Genomic DNA, 18,592 nt, shown 5'->3' with positions numbered 1-18,592 from the left:
CGCCGTTTCCCTAGCACCTGCTGCTGCCCCAGCACCCTGCGGGCAGCTCCCCCTTCCAGATAACCTACAGCGGGCCCTTCCCCATCCCCGTACGGTTTCCCGATCGCTGTTTCACCGCAGGACCCGCGATCCCCGGGCCTTGAGGGGGCCCCCGGGGTCTCCCTCAGCCGCCCCCGGCCCCGTCAGGCGGCGGGGGCGGGCAGCGCGCATGCGCGGCGCGGCGGCGGGCCCGGCGGTGGCGGCGAGGCCGCCATGGGGCGCGGCGGAGGGGCCTGAGCCCGGCGGCGCCTCCCCCGTCCCCGTCCCCTCATGGCGGAGCCCGAGGAGCCGCTGCTGCGCCTCGCCGAGCCTCCGCCTCACGCCGGGCCGCCAGCCGGAACCAGAGCAGCGCCCGGCGGGGCCGTCAGGCTGTGCGGGGAGCCGCGGGAGGACGAGGAGGAGGAGGAGGAGGAAGGCGCCGAGGGGGATGGCGAGGAGGAGCCCCTCCTGCGGCCCTCCTGGGGCAGGGAGCCCCGCCGCGCCGCAGGTACGTGCCGGCACCCCGCGGGGGCTGCGGGCCGCCCTGGGACCTTCCCGGCGTTTGTCTGCCGTGAATTTCTTTGCTCGAAATCCCACCTCGGAGAGCGAGAGGAATGGGGTAAAAAACCCGGAACGCGCGGGCTCAGTTATGAAACTGAGAAGCATAAGCACGGCTGTTGTCCGATGTTACGTATCTGTGCCAGGTGATAACCTACACAGCTTGTTTGCTTCTTCTCCTCGGACTTCCAAGCTTTCTGCTTCCCGACGGCTTTGCAAACAGACGTACGCCTGGGGGTTAGCTCTTCTGAAAAGGGTTTATGGCACTGGCTAGCATTTGTTCTAAATATGCTATAGGATTTATTGCCAGAGACAGGATTAAAAAGAAAGTTTCTTTCGCAAGACCAGTTCATTTTAAAAACACCCCACTAACCCTTCCCCACCAATCTGAGCAAAATATGCTATGCTAGTAACTTTTCCTTGGTAGCATAGGGAGTTTTTTGCTGGCGTACTGTGTTTAACCATAAGGGAAAAAAAAAAGAAAAAAAAAAAAAAAGAAAGCAGGACTTAACGATTCAGAGTGGAGACGAGCCATGTGGCTTGCCGTGCTGGTGCAGTAAGGATGGTGAATGCAGAGCTCTTGGGATCTGCCCAAGGTTGTGTAGGATCTCAGAGCAGCATCTTTTCTCAGTCTCGTTTCCCTGTCCTTGCCTTTTCTGTCTGTCAGACACTTGAAGGTACAGGGTTCTTTCCTGCTGTTCCCTGGGTCACGTGGAACAAATGCACCAGAGGTTATTCATGATTATTATTACAACACTGAGACTCTTCTCATAATACAATTATGGTCAGAACATGCATAGGAAGAGATGGAATTGGTTGAAGGGACTCCTCTTACTAATGTTAAGAGTGTAAAGCAAGTTCAGTATTAAAGGAATTGCCATGCTACACTGACAAAATATATTGGTTTAGCGGATGTCATTGCCAATTTAATGGAGGAACAGGTTGAGGTGTACACTTAGGTGACAGCCCTTGTGTCCTTGGGATGTCTTCTTTATTCAAATACAGCAGCTTCACAGCCTCAGACCTTGTGTGAAGTAACTTGAGAGGAGTTAGATGGACAGTTAGACTGTGGGGGTGAGCCATGGTCTCCCAGATGGGAGTTTACTCAAAAGAGTCATTTTCACAGCTGTTGCAAGAAGAACCTTAAACACTCAACAACTCTAAGTTGAGAGACTGTACTAGAAACAAGAAGTGAATGTTACATGTTTTCACAGTGGAAAATTTGATTATTTTAATCTTTGAAGAAGGAAGCCAACTTGAAGACCCTGCCACTTTGAACAGATACCAGTTCCGAGTAAAGCGGCATATTTTCACTTGGGGACTATTGGTAAACTGAAAGGAAACTTCTTAAAACTGCCAATGTCCTTGTTTTCAGCCATATGTTTTTGTACGCCCCATCGCCGTAGTGATGGCTTTCTAGTAGCACAGTAGCAACACAAACAAATCCTATGTTTCAAATATTTTTCTCTTGAACATACAACATAATAATTTTTTATTTTTTGTTTTTAATACATTCTTTCTGCAGTTCTCTTTCATGTCAGAAGAGACACGACTGAAAGATATATTCCCCGAGACAGTAAGGGTTCTTATGGTCGTTTCTGGAGTGAATGTCGAGGAATTAAAAACTGACCTCTGAGAAAGCCAGCCTAAAGATACATTTTGGAAATCTCCAGTTTAAAAACTTTAGCACAAAAGGTTGGAAAAAGTTTAAAGAGCAACAGAAGTATTAATACTTGCCAACTGCTTTTCTAACTTAACTTTGCTAGTTAAGTTTCTAAACGGCTCTTAGTTACACAGAGGTGATCTCTCCGTCAGTGTGTGAAGAAGTCCTGCAAGTAGTAATACTTTAATGCTGGAATGGTGATGGCATGCCATGCGTGATTGGGATGTGGATACCACTTGTCAGCTCTACGTGTAGTATACTGCTTTGTGAATAGCATTGTTGTGTCTTAGGAGCAGTCAGTGAACATGCTAGCTAAGCTGTGAACTGGATAGTGTGATACCATTCCAATAGTGGATAATGGACTTTGCAAAGGAACACAAATCTTAATAAAAGCGATACGTAAATCTTTAGTGCATTCATGTATTTTTTTTAATGTGTGTTTTTGATTTTTGTCTCCATTTTTAAGGCTTCATTCTGTAAGTAAATCTTTAAAAAATCATTGGAAAGTATAAACACTTTGCAAGGGTAGTCTCGAGTGTTGTAAGTGTTGTAGATCTGGCTGAGGTTTATTGGATGTAGGTAAATCAGTGGGCAAGTTTGCTCTGATTTAATGGGCTGTGTTTTTCAGCATGCTGTTGACAAGGCATTAGCAGGGAAAGCTATTAGTTCTATGTGTTTACTTATGTTGTTATTCAGTTTTAGTACAAATTGAACTTAAGATTGCTTATTTCCTTATTTTTCAGGTCATACAGGACACGCTGTTGATATGAATACGTTTTTAGATGATCCAGAATTTGCAGAAATCATTCTGAGAGCAGAGCAAGCTATAGAGTGTGGAGTTTTCCCAGAAAGAATCTCTCAAGGATCCAGTGGGAGCTACTTTGCTAAGGACCCAAAAGGGGTGAGCAAAATATTTCAAATTCAGAGATTCTAACGCTTAATTTAAAATGAAACTTATAAAGTCCTTTTGAACCAAAAGCCTTTTACCTAAATTCCTTAATATTTTATGGTATACCAAAAATAATGGTCTTTTATTTAGGATGTTTTTTTCTCTTTGCTCCTATGTGATTGGTAGACAGGCAAGATGAGTGATACAGCCAAATGTGCCTTTTTACTTATGCTTGTCTGCTAAATCTTAACTTGGTAGTTTTTGTTTCCCTTTCTTTCCCTTAGTATTAAATGGTACCTTAAATAGGTATGGTACAATCAAAGAGGTGTCCTAAGGTTACTATGAGACAAAGAAGTTAGATACCTGAACAGATGGCTTGAAAAGTAACATCTGGGTAGAATTCTTTAATAAGATGACATACGTCACACTTCAAACATACTTTCACATTTATTTCTTTAAATCAGAAATACTTTGCTTATGGACCTGTTCCAAATAGTGGAGGACTCCGTAATGTTTTCAGCAAATGCCCAAAAGACCATTCCCTATACCTTTGTTGATTTGCTATATCTAATTTTATCTTTAAGTTCCATCAGCAATCTTTGGTCTTAGATAGATGTAGATGTTTGTTAATTCTGAAGATCCTAGTCGAGGTGGACATGGAAGCTGTAACACTTCAAGTGCCTAGGTTTTCAGAACGCCTTCGAGATCATTTCCTGCATCTCCAAAAAGGTTATTTCCCATTTGTTTAGGGATTATCTTTATTTTTGTTTTAGCATTTACTCATATTATTGGTCAGTACAGAACATGTTCCTGTTCTGCCACCTACTTTTCATAGATGTCCAGCTTGTTTTAATGCCAGATTTCCGATGATGGCTTTTATGCTTTTGGGTCAGTGATTGCCTGACTTAATTCAGATAAATATGTGAATAACGTATGTTCTCATTCTAAATTTATTTCTAACATAAAGTAGTAGAACTACCTCTAGAAAATCCAAGAACTGCATGTTATAGTTCAGGCTCTTGTGTTCCAGAAACATTTGTTAGCAATGAGGCCCTTCATCCAAAGTAGGTTGGGAAGGAGGAGGTCTCTCTTTTTGAAATTGGAAGAATAAAATATTTTTTTCTCTAATCGGTTTATGGGATTCTTATTTATGCCTAGAATGCTGTTTTTATGGATATTTGTTCAGTTTCATCTTTTTTTTAAGTTCAAGTCCCTTCCCTACTTCACTGGTTTAGTTCTTTGTTGGTTTTCAGCTTGTATATTTAATATATGCATTTTCAAATGGTGTACTGTTTTTAAAGATATTTTAAAATTAAGATTACATCTTAGATTTTTTTTCTGTTGTATATTAATCAAGTAAGGAAGCAGATACTTGTATAATACTTTTTAAAGAATTTGTTGCCTAACTTGCTTCTACAGTGTTACGCTAAAAGTGCTTTCAAACTGCTTAAGTGGAGTTTTCTTAATGCTGTGCAATCAAAGTGTTTTATTCTTTGAAAATTAGGGCCAATAGGGAAAAAGTCATTCTTGTATATCTCCATGTATGTAAATCTCTTTGACCAGCAGATGCTTGAGGCTCACCGGTGTCCAGGGGTTAATGAGAAATGAAGCATCATTTTTGTAACCATAGTATTTTGGATGGAGCGCCTTATTTCTTTGTTTCTTATGTGATGTTTCAGTTGGTTTCATTTCTGTTTTGCAGTGAAGTGTTGGTTTTGTTCCCAGCAGTGACTTGCTCACCTCTCAAATCAATGACGTGTAGGAAGTGGGGAATGTGTCTAGGAGAAGTGAAGACTTGAACTAAAAAATCGGTGATTTTTTTTTTTATGGAGGCCAGTAAGCTTTCATTGTAAAATATGAAAGTATTTACTACCATGACAGAATAATACTGAATTCCTAGCTTACTTTGAATTTTGCTTTGGTATTTTGCGCTTAGACCTTATCTAAATTTGTTATCCATGTTACAGGTCTGATTAAAAAAATTCATTCTGCCAGTACTGTGACTTCCGTTTGTAGAATGGATTTCACGTCCTGTTTGACAGAGTGTTGCATCATCCTACTTCAGACCAGTTTTGTGACTTGCTTTCTCCTACTCTTGTTGAGTAATCTTCTCGTTATGTGGGAAAGAGCTTATTAAAAGCCTTCTCAGCCTTCTTACTGGTCAGCTTCTGCAGTGTTTACCTACGCTAATAGCAAGTTAGAGCTAAGATGTTGCCACCAGCTCATTTTACTGATTTGATTCTTCCAGAAATATAAAACTAAAATTGTCTAACTGAAATTATCACCTTTGTGTGTTTTATTGGCATAGTCGTATACTGATAAGCAGCAGTTCAGTACTTCAGCAGCCCTGTTGCTTAAATGATGAATATTTCTTCATTCGTTGCTCACTATGTAACCAGGAAAGAAAAAGAGAGCGTCTGCTGCAAACACAAACTCTTCTGCAAGGTGTTTCTGACCGTTCAGCTCTTGGCTAACTGGTACTGTCAATGGAGCTAGTCTAGAAACTGGTTTCGGCTTGCACGATGAAGGCTGGCCTGCTGGGCTGTCTGTGTACTGAGCTGTCTGGTTTTACTTTGGTCCTCAACATCAGTGTCTCTAACTTCAGGGAAAACCTGAAAACCATATCTAGATTTGATGCTACAGCACAGTGTGGTCCAGGCGAGTGCTGGAATGAGCTAAGCTCCTTAAAACGTTCAGTTTGCAGGAAGTGTTATCCAGAGAGCGACTCAGAAAGGAGATCATGAATGGCTTGGCATATACTGCCACGTACACCGCTGCGTCTCTGGGAAACAGAAAGCTGCTAGCTTTGTTTTGAGCAGGCAGGTACATGTGATTCAACAGGAGTATTTAAATAACTTCTTAACAATTCTAAACCTAACGTTGGGGTTTTGACTAAAGTAGCATACCAAGTAGTTCAGTTTCTAAAGCATTGTGACTTTTTTAAAAGGCCAATTACTGGTGTATTCTGTGCAGAGAACATAGGTTTGCATCCTGCACTGTCATATTACAGAGAATGCTTATTGTAAACATAAAAAGCCTTTTGTGGAGGCCTAGATTGAATAGTAAATGTTCACTTGCATAGAATTTGCTCATGATTCTGAAGGTATTCTTCGAATCGTAGATAGCAGCATGTTGAAAACATAAGAGAACTTTTGTCACTTTATTTTGTACCCCTCTTGATAGGAAGCTTATTTTAATAGGATGAATGGAAATAGTGATATTTTGTAACTTTCTTGTTCTGGTAGTTAATGGGATGAATCCAATTGGATGGGCAGGACAGGTGCTGCACTAGTGTCTGGTGGCTTGTGTACTCTGTTTACATATGGAATGAAGCAAATTCTCTGTAGCTAATCTTGTCCAAAGCAGGGTTAAAGGCAGGTCCAGAACAACTAGCTGGTTCATCTCCGTAATCCAGCAGAACTGGCAGTTCACAGAGAAGGATGCTAGTTTCTGACAGCCAGCAAACTTATTTATGACTTGCAGTGTAAAACAGCTATGAAACTGTGCTATGGCAGAGAGAGACACTTTTTTTTTTGTAAAGATTCAGAAAAACTAACGTGAAAATATTTTAAATGGTTGTTTTCAATATTTATTAGATAGGACCATGCTAAGTAAATCAAATTCTAGTGAGGAAGAATGAAAATACTGCATTTCTCCAGCATTTAACTTGAGCTATAGAAGGGTTGTTGCATGGACTTTATGCATTAGGCTAGAGTTTATCAGATGTAATTGGAAGGTTATATATTTCAGTGTAATAAGAATCTTGCGGTTTGAGGTTAACAAATATAGAAACGTGTAGGAGGCACCTTGAGAAATCATCTTTAAGACAATCCTGCTTTACAGCACAGGCATTAACAGGATTCCTGATGAATGCATGGCTAACCTGTTCTTAGCGGCATCCTGTTTTGGAGACAGCACAACCCAGAAGTTTGCTCCAGTCTGGTTCAAGAGAGTTTTTCTTTGTATTTTATCTGCTGGGTTTTAAGCATATGATTTATTGTTTCTCTAACAGTTATTTGTGTTATTTGTTTCACTGTAGCAAGCTGTTGCATGGTTCATTTTGTGTCCCATTTTCTGTTCTTTAGACTAAACAATTTCAGTTCATACAATCTTTCATTATTCACATTTTTCTGCTTATGCTCGTTGTTTTTTTTCAATTTTCTCCATTTAGTTCACAGATTTCTTGAAGCATAATGTCCAAAACTGGACACAGTACTTGGAGTAATTTTAAGCTTTGGCTCAATGTCTTCAATGGAAATAGTGGCTGATAACATGAATTGTCAGCTTGGAGTCACAACATCTACAGCAGTAGTAAATTATACCACTCGTTGGAATTGCAAAGTGCAGTTTTTTATTTTGATCTATTCTAACTAAAAGCAATAAATAAAATGAATACAAAATATAAAATGTAACACTTGATTACTTGCATTTTGTATATTTGTTGCTTTCCTGGAACCATTTTCTCTCTGTCTGGAATATCTAATCAATCAATCAGGCTGAAACTGCTTTTTGAAGCTACTCTTAAAAGCTCTTTTCTATTCTAAAGTGAAGTCCTTTTTAATTTTGTAAAACTAGTAAATGTTAGCTGGTTTTGATTTTTCTGGAGAGTTTCTGGAGAGTTTGATTTTATGGAGAGTTTAATTTGAATTTGTACTACTTCTAGAAAAGCATTCAGTGATGCATCTATTTGATATATTTGATATATTTTTATTAGATCTATTATAATCTTTTTTATTTATTAGACCTATATTATCGTCTTTTTATGTCTTTTGTTAGTTTTATGATGTTACCTAAAAAAGAGTAATTGTAAAATGTAATGTTTAGTATTTAAAATTATTTCAAAAACTATTTAACTGAAAGTATTAATATTAATTAATATTGTGCAACTTAAAGCATTCATAGTTTAGTTTTATATTATTTATCCTAGAAAACTATTGGAGTATTCAAACCAAAATCTGAAGAGCCTTATGGACATCTAAATCCAAAATGGACCAAATATTTTCACAAGATTTGTTGTCCTTGCTGCTTTGGCAGAGGCTGCCTCGTTCCAAATCAGGGATATCTCTCTGAAGCTGGTGCCTATCTTGTAGATGACAAGCTGGGGCTAGGAGTTGTACCCAAAACTAAGGTAAAAGTTCAAATACATAAATTATTGAATGCAAATATACAGGCACAGATGTGTCAGTCTCTGGACTGTGGTTGTGAAGACATCTTTGTGTATCATGCAGTAATCCTGAGTCAATTACAAACTATTGCAAGTCCTAGTGCACAGTGGTTTACTATAGAAACAGTGACTGTATGTTTTTTGTTTTAAAGGGTAAGTTTGAGAGCTTAATTCTTTTTTTGTTGTTGTTGGAACTTCTTTAGCTTTTAGTATTTTCTTCTGGTTTTGTGCTTTGTCATTTGTTATGAAGCATCAGGATTGCAAATAGAAGCATATAAAGATACCAGTTTAAATGTCATCACATTTCTGTTTGTGATATGTAAAATAGCCAACATTTACCTTTTCCTATAAAACCTGCATGTTGGAAATGCCTGATGTTTCCTTTTTGCTTTCTTGGCAACTGAGCCAATCTATAAATAAAATGATAAAGAACTGTGCTGTGTTCTTAACATTTGTAATGGATATGTTTTCATATTTTAAGGTTGTCTGGCTTGTCAGTGAGACCTTTAATTACAGTGCAATAGATCGTGCAAAGTCAAGAGGAAAAAAATACGCTTTAGAGAAAGTGCCAAAAGTTGGTAAAAAATTTAATCGAATTGGACTACCTCCTAAGGTAAGATTAAAGATAAGTGATCTGTGCTTAATCATACAAAGCCTTGAATAATAAAAAACCCTTAAAGAGTAGAAGAAAAATCTTGTTGCCTATTTAAAAACTATTTCTGAATGATTGATGGTTGATACAACTGTTACTAGGCAAAATCTGACCACTTACATCATTTCTTCTCCTAGACTATATTTATGATCTAGCCAATTTTTATATCAGTTTGCAGTCTAGATTTTCTGTTGGAGGAGAAAAGCACATTAAAATATTGTACCTCTCTCTTTCTGCTTTTCTTGACTGTTTACTGACATTCCCTTCTGTGTCTATTTTTTTTTATATTACGTAATTGTTTCTCCCATTGGTATTTATCTAATTCCTTCATATTTCCTAAATCTTTCTCTCCCTTCTGTTTGTTTTTCTTCTTTTAGGTGTCTTTTCTTGTTACGTTCATCCTGCCTTCCTTCTTGTGTACATTACTTAACTGACAAAAACCTCACATCTTTCTTGTATCCCCAGAATCTCACCAGAGTGTCTACTCCTGATCTTTTAAAACACAGATTATGTACAGCTTTGGTACTTGTCATTTCCAGCACTTTTGATTCATGTGGCACATGTTATGCAAGCTTGTATAAGCATGGTTACTCGACACTGTATATTCATCCACATCTCAGCATGTGTGCATCTCTCTGCATTTTATGTCTCAAATATAATCCCTCTTTTGAATTTTAATCTTGAGCATCTTTGCTGTTGCCCACACATATGGAGTCTATTCAATCTGTAGTTTTATTCCTTGGACTCTTGGGAAACGTATTTCAGGCATTTCATGCAAAAAGTATCTATCTTGAAAAAAAAAATAACCAAAGCTGCTGGTCTCATCAATGAACATACAAGCTTTTCAGAGAGGAAGATTTTTCTGCTGTAAATTTTGGTGAGTTTCCTATGAACTGGTGAGCCAACTGTTCACAATAAAAGAGAATAGATTCTATTTCTTCCTCTTTGCTTGAAGTATTGCTCATAATACCAGACGTTCATTTATGTTGGCTTGTCTGGCTATGCTCCTGGTAAACTCATTGAGTACTTAAACACATTAAGAAAGAAACCAAACAAAAAAAATCCTAATGATAGATTTTTTTTTTTAGGAATTTAGGAGTGAAAAAGAATATACTTAATCTTTTTTTATATGTACATCACTCCTGTGAGGTGGTTCTGTGTAATATTTCCAGTGTTCTGTACTTTGAAAGTGTATCACCATTTTTTCTGCTAATGTTAAAATTATTTAAATGGGCCTATGTGGGAATGTTTTACAAATACAGTTCATTAATGTTTCAGGTTGGCTCCTTCCAGCTGTTTGTTGAAGGATATAAGGAAGCTGACTACTGGCTCAGGAAGTTTGAAACTGATCCTTTACCTGAAAACACACGGAAAGAATTCCAGTCACAGTTTGAAAGATTGGTTATCTTAGATTATGTCATCAGAAATACAGGTATCATAGTGTCCTGCAGTATGTCCCTATTCTCTCGATACAGAAATCGTAAATAATGCTGACTGAAAGCTATCAATGAAGGCTTTAATGCATTTCAAATGTTTGTCTTGCAAGTGAAGGCCAGAATGCTGCATTTAAAACCTCTTAAAAACTGCAAAACTTCAGATGCAAACATTACATATTAGAATATGACAAAATCCAAACAACTTTGTGTTGGATCAACAGCAACCTTTTGTTGGATCAACATTAAATATTAGAATTACTCTATCCAAACAATGTTTTTATTTAATTTAAGAATTCAAAAACAAATGCTTCTTTCATTATACTTCAGTTATGTCAGTAGGCTATTAACTAGCTGTTTCCCCCAAATTAGGATAAGGGATGGTGGGGTTTCAGGAAGGATAAGAGAAGCCACAACTACCATTCCTTTTCTGCTAAGCTGGATACCATTAACAACACACTTTCACATCAGTGCAAAATGCTTTGTATTCATTGTGACCAGGCACTGAAGTACGACTGTGATGTGTCTCTGTTCTCCTGGGTTCACGTTTCTTTCACTCGGAGGCTGAGATTCTTCTTTTGACTTTGTAGGTGATTTATTTTTCCTCTAAAACACAAAGGCAGTTTTATCGAAGTGTTTCCTTTGTGTGCATTTTTAGTGTTCTTCAGGCACGCCAGCATGAGAGGATATTTATTTATTGATGTTTTATTGTATATTCATCCAGTTAGGGAACCTAAAGAAGTAATATATAGTTAAGAATGCTTGGTAAATTTTCAGTCATTCGAGCAAATCAGTTACCATAAAGGTTTTATTAAAGGTAAAACGTGTTGATTTTGGGGGTTGGGGGAGTGGGGAGCGTGAACAGTTTTGCCTGACTCCTTTGGTAAAGCCTCAGTTTACAGTATTAGTCTTTCTATATAATTTTAGACGCTGATTACTTTGTAAATGACATGTTACATGCATTTTCTTGTTTAAAGACAGAGGTAATGATAACTGGTTAGTCAGGTATGAAAAACAAGATGATGGGCCCGATCTGTCAGATAAGGTAAGAATATTCTGAAATGCTCTGAATTGTTCTGTATCTTGTTTTTGCCTGGGATTAAGTAAATGGCTTTAATCCTGGTACATAGTCTTAAGAAATCTGATACTGCAAATTATTCTAGGCAAAGTGAATGGAAAAGCTATTTGGATTAGACTTGTCTGAATAGAGCACTGCTGGAAGTTATTTTTGTTCTTTTTTTCTTTACTAGTTTGGACTATGGTAATAAAACTGTCAGCTGTTTAAGTGCATTTCTACAGCTATTTCTATGCTGCTTATCTCGTATTTGTATTTTAATATATATCACTATTTTTGTAAGCACATAAGCATCCCTTTGAAATATTCTTTCCCTAGGATATCCAGTGGACTGTAACTGAAGAATCTACTATTAAAATTGCTGCAATTGACAATGGCTTAGCATTTCCTTTTAAGCATCCTGATGAGTGGAGGGCGTGTAAGTATTGCATTCTTCAATAATTTTGGGAGAGTAACTTCTAAATAAGTATCTGCAGTCTGGTTTCATAGTTTCTTACTATTATAACCCATCACTGTAATTATATATTGAATCTTTAAATAATAGCGTACTTTACTTCAGAAAGTTAGCAACAAATTGTATATCTGCAATGTCATGTGCGGTTTCATCCTTGTTAATGTGTCTTTCTTTTAACCCTTAAAACTGTGTGAACTGGTAGTGGAACTGAAAAAATACCAGTGTTTCTCACATTTTTCTCCTAATGTCATAGAAAATGACTTGATTGTAAAGATATGCAAATTGTCTCTCTAATGGCAAATTTTCTATTTCAAATGTATTTTAAGGGTATTGTTATAAGTGAATAAGCAGACAATCTCCATGTTATTTTTAGTTGTCTTCAGCTTTAGCTTAGTAATCTCCAGTTAATACTGTGGCCAAGCAGATTGGATATTGACGTTTCTAATAAATCTAGATTGCATCTGAAAACATCTCTGACTACTTAGAGTTTAGAGGGAAGTACCTGGCAGGGCTTACAATTATTCGTCTGAGCTATTAGCCAAACAGGTAATTATGACTTAAGTGTGGGATAGTGTTGTGGGTAAAAGGCTAGCTAATTACCCTCCTCACAGCTCCCTGTAGTCCTAGACATCTTGATACTCAGTAGCCGCTGTTCCAGGTATCTCTCTACTACAGTCAATTCTGCAGACATGGCAATACCTCCTTCCCTTACAGGTAGGAGGAAACGCAGCAATGCTTGCCTTCCTTTGAAAAATCTTATTAATAGCAGCAACGTGAAAAATTCAGAATATTTTTCTCAGTGTACTTAGAAGAAGGCATCTTAGTAAAAACAAAATACTTAAAAATAGGTACTTCTTGGTTCTTGAGTATGAAAACATCTGAAAGATTTCTGATTGTAGCCAGTATTTTATTCCAGAGAAAATTTCATTACTGCACGAGGAGAAAGCCTCTACTTCTGTTTACAGTATTTAGTTATCGCTTAAACTAAATACTAAAATATGTTTTCACTGTTTGGGAAAAAAAGTTAGGTTAGAGGTTAGCGTTAGGTCAGAGGTTGGACTAGGTGATCTTGTAGGTCTCTTCCAACCTAGACTATTCTGTGATTCTGTGATAAGTAGTTACTTTTATAATTGCAGCCAGATGAGGTATGTGGAGTAACAGGCAATGCTGTGAAAAAGCGTGTGTTACTGAGAACTTTCAGGAGGGAACACAGCGGTGGTAAGCATTTAAAAATTTAATTTTTGTCAGTTGTTAATCTGAATACATGTTTTACCTCCATTTAGATCCCTTTCACTGGGCTTGGCTTCCTCAAGCACAAGTTCCCTTCTCTCAGGAGACCAGAGACTTAGTTCTTCCTCGCATCTCTGATATGAATTTCGTACAGGATCTTTGTGAAGATCTTCATGAACTATTTAAGGTGAGTAGGGTGCCTGGAATTTGGCGTTAGTGTAGTGTCTAACTGTTCCATTGCAAGTATTAGCTGTTTTTTCTTTTTATAATCTTAACTTGTGTATGCCATGAAGTAGCTTTAACACTGGCATGGGTTTACATAATTAGAGGAAACTGTCACTGTTGTGACTAATCAGCCCATCTGAAAACATAATTATGTTTTTATGTATTTAAGTATCACATAATTAAAGCTAGTTAATTTTTATATCACAAATATATGTAAGGATTCCATTTAACATACCTCTGTAGTATGTATACACTTATATTGTATCAGCCCAAGAAATCTTACATTTAATATAACTGACAGTACCTGTATACCTTTTATATACTTAATTTCACATACTTTTTTTGTGTAAAGCTGATACTGAAATCTTGACCGTTGTTATTTTAAATGAGTTTTCAAGTGACATTTTTGTCAAATTTATGTTGAAGATACTGAAACGGTGCTACAACACTGACGTGTAATGGAATCTCCTTGTCTGAAACATTCCATAAACAATGATGTGTTTTGGTAGAGAACTTGTAAAATTCACTAATGTATCTCATGACCGTTTGGGTTATTCCACTTGAACAGGATGGAAAAAAAATATGTAATTTCAAACTTAATGAAAATGCAGCAGTAACTTCAAAGCTAGATCCTGAAATGCTGCCACTAATATTTGCATCTGACTCAGCTGCATTCAAAGTGACTCTGGGTTTTCTGTTAAACCCAGTAGAATTTGAAGGATTTAATAAAACTGGAGGAGGAAGTGGTATTCCATTTGCAGAATAAAGGTGTGGGTCCAAGTAGTTTAACACTGGCATTTAATGCATAGGTAAGCTGGCTTAAGTGGTATTGATTTAATCTACTTTTATGATATGGTAAATTGTTTTCATATATGCAAATTTCTGCAATAAGTGGGTTCTTCTGAAATTTATTGTCTTGGCAAATATGACTATGCATAAGATGAACTTGATTAATTTGCATGCCAAACGCATAGCTGAAAACAAATGGGTCATTTCCTATAGTAACTGTCTTTTTTTGTTTTTAATAAAGACGGATAAAGGATTTGATAAGGCTACTTTTGAAAACCAAATGTCTGTTATGAGGGGGCAGGTAAGACTGCATTTTAAAATATATATATATATTTAATTTGTCATTGCTTCTCAGATGTTGATTGTTACATCTCAGGGGTGGGGGGGACACAAACTCCTATACAGTTGAAAGACACTTGAAGGTCTTCTCATCTAAGACTAATTGGAGGAAATGGACTAATAATGGATTAATGAGACTAATGAGGAAATGGAGGTGTACATATCTGCATATGCATAGAAGGTATTTTAAAAAACAATCCACTAAAGTGGTCCACTAAAATCCACTAAAAATGGTGGGATATTTAGGTAAGTTACTAAATGTGACTTAATTTTGGAGGATTAACTTCATTGATGTCTTACAAGGAAGAAATGAGTTAATAAAATTTCTTCATCCAAGCAGATGTCAGAACCAGTGATTAGCAAAGTAACTCCGGTATTTCCAGATGAGAAATTTGGTGACAATTGAGCCTTTTTTTAAAGAACACTGAAGCAAGGGAGGAAGAAGTTTTCTCCATCTCTTTGCTGCTTTAAAATTGGTTTGATATGCTAGAAAGCAAGCTTGAGTTAAAACTTTAATTCAATTCATTCTGGAGTAAGCTAGGCATAAACCAGTGATTTGTGAAAACAAGGGAATTTGACTAGATGAATTAATAGCCTTTTTTTGCCCTGAATTTACTGAAACTAACTTCTGTGTTCTTAAATTCAACATGGGTACTTTAAAGCCAGACATTCACAGTTCCAGGAGTGGCTTAATCTCACCTTGTTTCCTATATCAGGAAGTGCCTTGCACAAGACTACTGTTCTTGGTCAAACATAGTCTCGGTTATCATTAGTTGTGTGTTTTGGCTAAAAGCCATCAAATCTCATTCCATTTAATTATTAATAGTTATTTCTGAAATAATTATTTGGAGAAGTTTGTGCAGTTGCTGGAAGTACGCTGAAGTATTCATCCATCTTAAGCTGGGTTAAGTGGCTTTTTTGTGATGAGTCGATTGGCTACAGGGAATCTGTTATTTAAGATAAAGCTACAGGGAAAAAGCTAATCTCTATAACTGAGAGAGATCTAGCTAAGGATGCCTAAACTAATTTCCCCCTAAAAAGGCTGAATCTGGACCCTTTCTTCCAATGTTTTTCTTGAGGTGGATTTCAGCAGAGAAGTTAAAAAAAACTTTTCTACCTTTGCAAGAATATGTCACTGCAAATGATGCCTTCTAGCAATGATATTTAGACTTGCTCTTGGTGTAAAAACCAAAGTATGTCTCAAGTTGTAGAAAAGTTGGATAACTAGATTGATTATGAAAGAAGATAGTAATCTTTAGTTAAAAATGTTTGGCATGATAGCCAAAATACCTGTTAAAATACGTTGTTAAAAAAGAAGAATCTAGGAGATAAATGTAAGAATGATAAAGAACAATGTATCTTGTATGTCAGGCTTCAGGTGACTTTAAATCTGAGGAACTGAAAGTACGTAGAAGTATGTTGTTGTGAAGCAAGGGAAAAAATCTCAAGAATATAGCAATTATGCAACCAAGTAATGCAGACTTACGGAGGATTGCCTTAGAACTTAGGAAATGTAAGTAAAACGTGGAGTTTCTAGAAGAGCTGATTTGCATTAAGCCAAGCTAAGGATTTTCTGTCAGGGTTCTTCAGCTATGGAAGCATGGAATGAGCAAAAGGTCAGTGAGTTGCACAAGGAAAGAGACATTGTGCTAGAGTGGGAAAAAAGGGGGTGAGATTACGGCTAATGCAAGTATGTCAGCAAAACTGAATTTGAATACTTGCTTTAGTTTACCATAAGGATAATATTGAATATGGAGTAAATTATCAGGGTAGGTAGTGAACATTGAAGATTTGGAAGTAATAATTTACTTATAGATTTGTCTGTAATACTTTCTAAAAATTGAAAGAGGATTAACATAATTAAAGAGTAAGATAGTCAAATAGCAGTAGGATGCCATAATGTTACCAAATAAGGTATTTCTACTTGGAATTGATTAATCAATTCTGTAGAAGACTGTGTTATTGAGTACAATGAGTGACAGCATAACCTATAAGCCTGTTAGCCACAGATTAATTTGTGTGCCCTCACCTTACCTGCTTTTACTCTTTTAGATACTAAACCTTACTCAGGCGTTAAAGGATGGAAAAAGTCCCATTCAGCTTGTTCAGATGCCACGTGTGATTGTGGAGCGAAGTAGCACTGGAAGTCAGGGCCGAATTGTTCATCTGAGTAATGCATTCACACAGACTTTTCATAGCAGGAAGCCTTTCTTTTCCTCCTGGTAGCAACAGAAATATATGGGAAGAGTAAGCTTCTCTAACTGTAATAAGCTACTTCTGTGTAAAGGCTCTGCAATAATGTACTTCTGCTGTATACCAAGAGCTCTGACTGCCGACACCTCAGTACTTAAATTCTAAAAGACTTAAGAAATGTATTTTGAATGTAATAAGTTTACAATTTTTGTGTCAAAATTGTGAATTCATATGTCAGGGAATGAGAAGAACTTGTCCATACTGTATTTTTATAGGCTAAATTAATGTATTCTGAATAATACTAAAGGGAAGATGCACAGTTTGCATATGCTGAGAAACTACTTTTGAATACAACCAGAATTCTTTTTGTTTAGTATAAATGTGAGAATCTATACCCTATCAATTTCTTTTTATATGCTCTTAAAAAAAAAAAAAGTGCAGAATGTTATCTTTGTGAAAATGCTTTTCCTTGGAATTTCTTCCTGATGTTTTAAGCTGTTTATAGATTTTTTTCATAGGCTAGTTACTTGAAAAAAGTCATGCACTTAAGGAAAATAATAATAATAAAAAAACCCTGCTATGGAGACACAAGTGAAAGAAAGGGAGAAAGGAAAATATGCTTCATGTAGATTTTTTTTTTTTGCACATGGGGACCAAAAATGGTTAAATAGTTTTCAGTTGAATTATAGCAAAATTCATCCCCAGTAAGTACACACAGTTTCTACTGTGACAAAATGAACTGAGTGTACATTTCAAAGGGTGAAACTTCACCTGTAGCTTTTAGAACTCGTGTATTTAATTTACAGGTATGGAAAATGTGAGATTTTTTGTTGTGATGGATCTATGAAGAAGAATTGCACAATGTTACAGGTTGGATTCTCAATATGAATATAAATGTGTTCATCAGTCACCAAAGTGGTTCTTCACTGTTAATGACAGAAGCACTATTCATCTCAAAGCCTGTCTGCCTTCTGAATTTCTATCCAAACACACTATTATTTTTTGACTGGAAAAAAAAAATACTGTAATACATAGAGCACAGAGACTTATAATTGGACTCTTAGCAATGTCATGCTTATTTGCCAATTTTCATTTGTTTAAGTTGTGTCGTAAGACTTGATGGTCATGCTTCTGGAGCCATGGCTTGTGTTACATGATAAATATTTTGTTAATTTTCTGGACAGTGAAGACTGGGAACGGGAGAAAAATTGCTGCTTTTATGAAACCTTCAGTATTTCAGACATTGCTGTATTTTGTAATTCTAAGCAATACTGTTGAACTCAAATAATAAAATGCTTGTATTTTATATAATTTTGAGTGGATGTAAATATTAATGTAGCATGTTAGCAATTCACATGATTAACTGAATTGTTTAAGCCTTAAATGTAAAACTTACTGTGTGGTGGAGTTCAAAATGAGACTGAAATGACCACCTTTATAAACTTTCCATGATTTGTTTTTATCCAAACAGTTTATTAAAATTTAAAGAAGGTATTTATGTACAAGACCTCCTACTGAAGAAAATAAATGTCATAGTTGAAAATGCACAGGTTTTTGGCTTCGATGTTGCCTCTTTCCTGCAAAAAAATAGACCTTAATTTTATTTTGTTTCAACGGTACAACTTTGCTGTACTGTCACAGGGTGGAAGTGTTCGCTAAATTGTATCTACTGAGGTGATGTAGCTGAAGTGGCACTGCAAGGTAAGTTTAATAGCCCTGGCCCTTGTGTAGCATGCTTTGCAGTCTGTGCTGCACAGAAACAGATTTCCTCATGCCTCGCCGTACTATTTTACCTCTCTTTCATAGTAACTGAATTATTATGATTTGGTAACCAGAACATTCATACATGCTCTCTAGACCTTGAAAGGCTTCATCACGGTATTGATGGTATGGTGGGAGAAATTGAACAT

The 18,592-nt window shown here is 36.8% G+C and overlaps 1 protein-coding gene across 1 annotated transcript; it reads left to right on the top strand.

Annotated features, from left to right (window-relative positions):
- The first annotated feature begins 203 nt into the window (after nucleotides 1-203).
- PI4K2B (phosphatidylinositol 4-kinase type 2 beta) lies at nucleotides 204-18,231 on the top strand. Its single transcript, XM_035324766.1, has 10 exons — nucleotides 204-526; nucleotides 2,983-3,140; nucleotides 8,056-8,256; nucleotides 8,774-8,905; nucleotides 10,223-10,376; nucleotides 11,355-11,422; nucleotides 11,771-11,870; nucleotides 13,190-13,323; nucleotides 14,392-14,451; nucleotides 16,542-18,231. The coding sequence occupies exons 1-10, from the start codon at nucleotides 310-312 to the stop codon at nucleotides 16,713-16,715; spliced, it is 1,398 nt and encodes a 465-aa protein (XP_035180657.1). The 5' UTR covers nucleotides 204-309; the 3' UTR covers nucleotides 16,716-18,231.
- Nucleotides 18,232-18,592: the final 361 nt, after the last annotated feature.

This window comes from Oxyura jamaicensis, chromosome 4 (genome assembly GCF_011077185.1).
Source record: "Oxyura jamaicensis isolate SHBP4307 breed ruddy duck chromosome 4, BPBGC_Ojam_1.0, whole genome shotgun sequence".
Classification (NCBI taxonomy): domain Eukaryota; kingdom Metazoa; phylum Chordata; class Aves; order Anseriformes; family Anatidae; genus Oxyura; species Oxyura jamaicensis.
The sequence above is the reverse complement of the archived record's forward strand: the minus strand, read 5'-3'. Positions and strand labels throughout refer to the sequence as shown.

What these genes read in the sequence shown, in the direction of transcription:
- PI4K2B (XM_035324766.1), top strand. Translation starts at nt 310, where the DNA reads ATGGCGGAGCCCGAGGAGCCGCTGCTGCGCCTCGCCGAGCCTCCGCCT. An exon ending in TTGCTAAGGACCCAAAAGGG is followed by an intron (nt 3,141 to 8,055) that starts GTGAGCAAAATA and finishes TATTTATCCTAG; the next exon opens with AAAACTATTGGAGTATTCAA. An exon ending in GGCCCGATCTGTCAGATAAG is followed by an intron (nt 11,423 to 11,770) that starts GTAAGAATATTC and finishes TTCTTTCCCTAG; the next exon opens with GATATCCAGTGGACTGTAAC.